Raw genomic sequence first — 7,500 nt, forward strand, 5'->3', positions numbered from 1 at the left:
ACCCGGATCGATGGGTTCTCCTTGCATATTCCAGTATCCAATAGACTAACGAGACAAGCTCCTGGAAAATCGAATTTTTTAGAGTATTGACATAGTAGTACACATCAAAACAAGTAAAAACTAACCGTCTTCAAAGTGGTTTTTAGACCTAAATACTGTAGATCAGCGCGGCTTTGCTTAGAAACGCTATTTCTTGTTGAACTAAAGCTCTTATTCTGCCTATTTTCATTCTTTTTAACAGCGATAAGCTTCTCATATTAAGATGGGATGTTGCGTCGTGTAACTGTAAGGAAATGTCCAATGTCAGTTTGACGGATGGCCATAAGTGTTGACCGTATCAATACCAGGTAACCGGCAGCCTCGGAGCCATTCATAGGCTAGGTCACTGAGCTAACAACTGTAAAATGGCCTATTCGATATTTCAAATGATAAATTAAAACCATTCCCTCAAAATTTTTAGTCATTGATTGATTCTCTACTCTGCTTCGACAGGTTTCTCTCCGATTGCTCCGGTTTTCCTCTCTCACCAAAAGCCATCACGTGATGCTTTCATGTCGTGTGATTTGACTAAATTTAGCGCTCAGCTAAACAAGACTGATACTTAAATAATTCAATCATTCCCTGGGTTGTTCGTTGTCCGTCGTACATTCTTTCCTTTCTAACCTTCAACTTTTCCCTCCAAAAAAAATGTATTATCAGTGTTATTGTTGTTATTCTTAGAGCGATTTTCAATTGAGTGTCGTAAAACCAAAACCAAAGTAATTACTTTGACCAATCAAAAAGGACAGAGACAATCCAGTAAACCAATCAAAATTCGCAGTAATTACACGTAGCCGAAACAAAGCGCGGGAAAATGTGAACGAGCGAGCCACGATTGGTTTTGGTTTCACTTCTGATTGGTTGAAAAAGTGGCGCGAGAACTTTGAAGCAATCACTGAGTGAAGTAATCATAAACCAAAGCAATTCGCTAATTACTTTCGACACTCAATTGAAAATCACTCTATTGTCCTCATAGTTACGGAAAAAGCCGTCCGCATCCGCGAGGGAGAGGGGGTAGGGGTTAGTGTGTCTTTCCCTTCTATCAAGATTAGGGAGTTTAACCCATTGACTCCCAAGGGTTCGCCATTGACGAGTAAAATGTCTGCTGTTAGACAGAGTAAAATACTAAGTATGGCCGGTTTAGGGGTGAAAGGGTTAAGAGACGACGACGGCTATGACTACGACAACGCCACAAAACAATGTCATTGGTTAAAAGGCATAAATAATTGTGCCGCACGTGCAGCACGGATTTTAGCAAGTATGTTTCCGGTCCTCTGCATAACGGCGACGTGAACTCACCAAATTTGAGGTTTTGACTACAACTTTCATTCTCTGTTTTCACTCTGAAACCGCTTGTACAAATTTACTTTTAGGATACTTCGCCTATATTATAGGACGTGAACGAGACTGAATAATCGCGGAAGACTTATGATAGAGTCAAGTTGTATTTTGAGGTGACGTTTTCGTCGACCGTCGCCCTCGTAGATCTTAAAAGTCCCAATTGTATAGAGGGAGGTAAGCAGGGAACAAGGAAAGTGGGGCGTGATGGGAACGCTAAAGCAATCCTAGAACCTCAACTGACTAAAAAACACTGCAACAACTTGTTACCGTTATACTACCCTGTTTATAAGAACATCATCCGGGACACGGAGTGGAAGGTCAAATGCAAACCAAATAATGTTTTATCGGCGCTTACCCCTAACGGCCACATGACATATCACACACTGAAGTCCAAACGATTTACAGGAACCGCATTGAGCTCCACGGAGCTTCTGTGAACAATTGCAACAACGCGTACCGAATTCTACAAAAAAAAAAAATCAAAACAGGAACGTTGCTAAGATTCGGATGAAAATATTTTCGAGCAGGATAACTCTCTTAACCACAAACATTGTAGACACAGTGGGTGCAATCTTTTGCGCGGAGGAAGTCAAAAGCAGTAGGAGTTGTTCTAACCCGCCTAGCGGGTAAGCGGGTATTGCTCGGAAAAAAAAATAGACTTTTTCGCTTTTTCGGAAAGCTGCAATTTTCTTCCCGTTACTTTCCCTCCTTAGCTTTTCTGCATTCGTTTCAGATTGCAATGGCAAAAATTGCTTCGTCCCAGTTTCCAAACCCATTAAGAAACCAAACTGCCATTCACTTGGCCTTGGAATTCAGCAACCAGAAATTGTATGAAAGATGGCTGGCTTTCCTGAGGTGAATGAACCCGATTTGGCGTTTTTCCCTGCTCCACTTATCACGTTGAGACCAGAAATGTCCCGAAATGCAAGTAATTAGATGCACGCAGATTTCAATAAGCGTCACGAAGTGTCCCTTTGCTCTTCTCCCCAACTTCAACAATCACTCGTTTCTACGTGTACAGACGATTACAGACAAAAAGTGTCCTCTACACTTCCCTAACCCTTCTGAAGTTAAGGTAAACAGTTGAGGGTTAGCAGTTGCTGCGGTTTTTGCAAAATTAATAAAGAAAGAAATTACACAATTAGTTTGCTTCTCGCCGTGAATTTTCTTTCACTTTGAAGATAGCGTAATAGCCCTTTTCACGGTTAGTTTTTCTTATTTGCCTTACAATGTAATCTAACGTGGATGCGAGGCAATTTCGGGTTAAAACTACAAAATGGCCCGAAATTGCCTCATACACATGGTAGATTATATTGTAATACAAATGAGAAAAACTAACCGTGAAAAGGGCTATTGTAGCGTAATAGACCTCTTTACAGTTGTCTGCTTAGTTACCCGGCCTTTAAATGAAAGTGAGGCTAGAGTTGACCTTGTTATGATACATTAGTCATGCTAATTAGTAAGAATTTACAAAAGAAAAGCAGTTAGGTTTCTATCAAAACAAGGTTAATTCAAGCCTTACTTTCATTCATAGGCCAGGTAACTAAGCGCACAACTGTAAAATGGGAAAAACCTTAAATACCAATGACCACAACCAGGTTTTCTGAGCCCGCGAGACTAAGCACCCCCAGCAAACCATTGTTTTAACGAAAACCGCTGGGCAGCAACCTGGTTCTGGTCATTGCTGTCTAAGGTCTTCCGTAAAATGGTCTATTTAGCTCCATTCCTTCCGTCATTCGCCATTTTTAGCGGTTTCTTTACACACAACTTGATTGCGGGCTCACATTTTGTTTTGCTAAACCGCTGACAACACAGTGCAGCGCGACAATTTTGCGACTAAAATTTGCGAAATTGCGACGAGCCCTGCGGCCTAACACTTCCCTTACTGTCGGGGAATAGGTACTGGCAAATGCTTACTCCTAACGGGCACTTCGTGTTAAATATCAAAAATAGGCCTGTATCTAATTCCTTGCATTCAATTTCTGGACATAAGTGATTGATTACGCTGCGGCTGAGGGTGGAACGTTCGCTAAATTATCGCCGTCGTTTTGCGCCACGTTATCACAACGTTTCCATGTCTATAATTCACTGACCTACGCCCCTGTGAGGAGGTTGCGGCTCACTTAAGAACTTGGTTACTTCAGCTCTTTTACCCAGCAAATTCCAGCGGTACAGAACATCAGCGTACTGTTTTATGAAATGGTCATGCAGTTTAAGCTGTGCAACATCAACGAATCTGTAAAAGAACAAATGCATGTTGTGAACCTCAATTTTTTGCAATAACGCTTGGTTGTAAATCTCTTAAACTTAACGCCAAAAAGCTTGACTCCGTTAACACCTCACTCAGCGACCAAAGCGGGAAAGACCTTCAAAATCGTAAAGGGAACAAAATCGACCATACAACCAGCCCTGCTGAGTCATACCGACGCCTTTCGGTTGTAGTTAGATTTTGAAGCAGGTAGGACCATGTATGGAAAGGAACAATTCCGATAAATCTCAGGATAGCGCAAAAAAAAAAAAATTTTCTAAGGAAACCGTGGTGCTGCTTCGGGAGGTGAATGAAGCTCGAAATTTGGTAGTATCGGAGCTGATAAGAGTGAACTGACCTCCGTAGGGAAATTGCATGAAAAGCTGATGTTTTGCGTGTTAGACATTTGTCAGAGCAAATCGCTTCATGTCCGGTCAGCTTTCAGCTCTAGCCTAAGTAGGTATCAATTTGCTTGATATAGCTGAATTTTAGTGCTCCTGCTAGATAAAGGCAAGCTGCTGGCTATTAACAAGGCGAGGTGGAGCTGAATCGGCAGTGCCCTGCTCTGTGTATGGGCTGTGGAATGAGTCTGGAGGTTCTTTTATGTCTTTAATTTGGACGTTACTTCAAACAAAACTACGCTGTCATCAAGGTTTCGCAAGCCTTACTCACCTGCAGTCGTTTTCGTATTGTTTCCGCTCTTCCTCTCTTGGATCCTTTGTTCTTATGAAAACTGGAGGAGACCACCCACCACTCAGAGGAAACGACACCTCACTCCACTCATTTGGTGGCGAATCGTGATGCAAATGATCAGTGACATTCCGCAGGGATTTAGGACGCTTCACCGACTGACAAACAAGAAAATGATTCTATTATTACTATTTTTGTGTTTGCACATGTCTGTAGCTTTTACGTTTCATCAGCCAAGGTTTTCCTGGGATGTGGTTCCTCAATTGCCGGACCTCCGACTTTCAGGATTAAAGTCCGCTTAAAGAAGTTCTTCGAGCACCAGATGACACAAGGGGCTTGAATATCGAGCGATTGCTAATGGTCAGTCTTGTTAAATTTGTCTCTCAAACAAATTTAAAGGATTTTTGTTTATTTGTTTTTGTATAATAGACTGCTTTCATATAGGTGGCTAATTTTTTTTCGTTCGAATGCTAATAAGCCCAGTCTAGCCTCCCTTCGTGTACAATTTCGTTCCAAGGAATGACAAGATAGCCGCCATTTTACGTTTTCCGGTTAAGGTGATGGTTTGAGGGTCACTCTGGGACGCCTGCACCAAGTAACGCGAGATTATGTCGCTGTATTAAACAGCCCTCACCAAACAATCTACATACATACGCAATATTTATTTAAAGACGATAATGTTTAAAAGCACTGACATGCTTGTGGGGTCGAGCTTTGTTTTTAACTCTTTTGCGAATATTACGTGGATTGGTTGTTAACAATTGTCCGCTCTCATCTGACATGTTACGTGTGAATGAAAAAAATGAAAGACCAACAGGCGAACAACACTGCCTGATGCCGCGACATTTTGTCACGAGTGGCGCAGTTTTATAATCTTGCTCCATGCTGGAGTATTAAAGCCTACGTTGCAGGCAGGCGCATAGAAAGAACTTGAACGCGAGTTTCTAAAAACACAAGTGCCAGTGTTCTTTTTTCTGTGGGGTTATACCCTAAAATGCACCGAGTCTCCTTTTATGCCCTGTTATAGACGGGTCCCCTCAACCTACAGCATTCCGTTTGGTTTCTGTAAAGAACTCTTTTAACGATTTGGATGTCACTTAACTGATGAAGGATTTAGAAAGAACTTTCTGTGTTCCATTGTTTTACGGTATTTCCCTCCACTTAGAGTAAGGGATAACAAAACGTATCATATCCTGCTTACCTGAGAGGGGACATCGTTAGAAAACGGCGGTGAAGAGCCAAAGGCAAATGGCTTGCTTGATGGAATCACCTCAGGCTTAAAGCTGAGTTTTGGGGGTTTGAAAGAGTCTGGGAGCGAGTGATGCGCTAGCACACATGACAACATCCCCAAAGTCTGGATATCCCGGATGCTTAAGTAATAAGCCATGCTGTGTTTGACCGCAAAAGAAAAGTCACTGTTAGAGGATGACCTTGACGCCTGATAATACTAATAACAACAATAATATAATAATAATAATCATCATCATCATCATCATCATCATCATCATCACCTGTTGCGGAAGGTGTTGTGTCTCTAACCTACGGGGAGTTGCTGAGACACAATAAACATTACCCAGTAAAACACCCGACAACTGGAAAGAATCGAATAACATCATAATAATAATAATAATAATAATAATAATAATAATAATAATAATAATAATAATAATAATAATAATAATAATAACAACAACAACAACAACAACAACAACAATAACTACTTTATTTAAGTGTCAATGGATTTAGCACTAGAGCACTAATCTGGGACACTACTGAAATTAACTCAAATCAAATCAAATATTGGTTTTTGTGGAGAGGGGAAAACCGGAGTACCCAGAGAAAAACCTGTCGGATCCTTTTTGCTCGGATCGCTCGTTGGCCATTACATTTATTACAACAATGACCACAGCAGTGTTTTTGTACTTACAGGGAACTAACCAATTTCTTGCCAAATGGATGAAGTGCCCAGGGCGACTCGTCCATGGAGTCTGAGGGCGCCAACTTTTCGTCGAGCACCAAGCTGAAAAGAGACCACGTTTGTACAAGGTCTTTGCGTCCTGTTGTCATGGCAGCGGCCAGGTTCTTCTTGCAAATCTCAGAGATGTTATTTCCTTCCAGCCTTAAAATGAAGGTTACCATACACGTGAAATTAAAAGAAGCAAATTCCACAGTGATCATTTTGTATGAAATCCTGGAATAACCATTCAGTAAGTTATGCAGCAGATTCCTGAATACACATTCCATTCAGAAGCGAGCAGGGTTGGAGCCCTCGCCTCGCATTGACCAACGGGGACCGGGTTCTATTCCTAGACTCTGCATCAAATTATTCTTAGAAAGGTTCTTCTCGAGTTCTCCTCCCCACAAATTCATTCTGGATGTCGACTGAGGACGAATGAACTCTCTGTTGAGCCACTGCATGAAAATTTCAAGCGACTGCTTTTTTGCCATCTTGCTTGTTTGCAAATGAAACTTTTAAAAGTGGCTTCAGTGTCAATTTATTTTAGTCGTTTACGAGCTTGAAGCTTTGATTCTCTTCAACATTACAAATTACACTTGCAACTACCTTGTTCCTTTTTCCCAATTATAATTTATGTCATGACTATTCCATTGTCAGTGTCATGTAATACAAAGCTAACACGAAAAAATTTAGTGAACGCAAAAGCAATCGTTGAAAGAACCTTCTACATAATCCTTTCCGTCTTAAACTTGAAAAACCTTAATAACAATGACCACAAGCAGGTTTTCTGAGCCCGCGAGACTGAGCACCCCCAGCATACCATTGTTTTAACGAAAACCGCTGGTCAGCAACCTGGTTCTGGTCAATGCTGTCTAAGGTCTTCCCTTAAACTTACGTGTATGCCTGACCCAGTGACTGATGGATGGGCATCATTGCACTGACGTCACGAATCACAACCAGACCAACATCGCTGCTCCTAGAGGGTACCCCACTGTATTTCTGTCCATCGTCTTCTTGCTGCAACGCGAAATTTTGGTTTTATTAATTAAACAAGTTGATATAGGTAGAATTGTCACCGTGAAAAGATCAAATGGATGATGTTTTGGGCGTTAGCACTTCTGCAGAGCAAATCAATTCGCTCTGATGTAGGGCTAATGCTCGTAACGTCTGCCATGCAATCTTTTCAAGACAGTAATTCGAACTTCATCAATTAGAGCGGTTTATA

At 41.4% G+C, this 7,500-nt stretch overlaps 1 protein-coding gene across 3 annotated transcripts in view; it reads right to left on the minus strand.

The window, feature by feature from the left end:
* LOC137995843 (GATOR2 complex protein WDR59-like) overlaps window positions 1–7,500 on the minus strand; it is a 41,540-nt gene that overhangs the window by 2,939 nt on the left and 31,101 nt on the right. For all 3 annotated transcript variants that reach the window (XM_068841325.1, XM_068841318.1, XM_068841321.1), the window contains 6 exons: window positions 7,171–7,292; window positions 6,246–6,437; window positions 5,520–5,706; window positions 4,301–4,476; window positions 3,474–3,616; window positions 1,736–1,843 (listed from right to left, as the gene is read on the minus strand). In XM_068841325.1, coding sequence (XP_068697426.1) covers window positions 1,736–1,843; window positions 3,474–3,616; window positions 4,301–4,476; window positions 5,520–5,706; window positions 6,246–6,437; window positions 7,171–7,292 — 928 coding nt within the window. The remainder of the gene's footprint in view (window positions 1–1,735; window positions 1,844–3,473; window positions 3,617–4,300; window positions 4,477–5,519; window positions 5,707–6,245; window positions 6,438–7,170; window positions 7,293–7,500) is intronic.

This window comes from Montipora foliosa, chromosome 1, assembly GCF_036669935.1.
Source record: "Montipora foliosa isolate CH-2021 chromosome 1, ASM3666993v2, whole genome shotgun sequence".
Lineage (NCBI taxonomy): Eukaryota > Metazoa > Cnidaria > Anthozoa > Scleractinia > Acroporidae > Montipora > Montipora foliosa.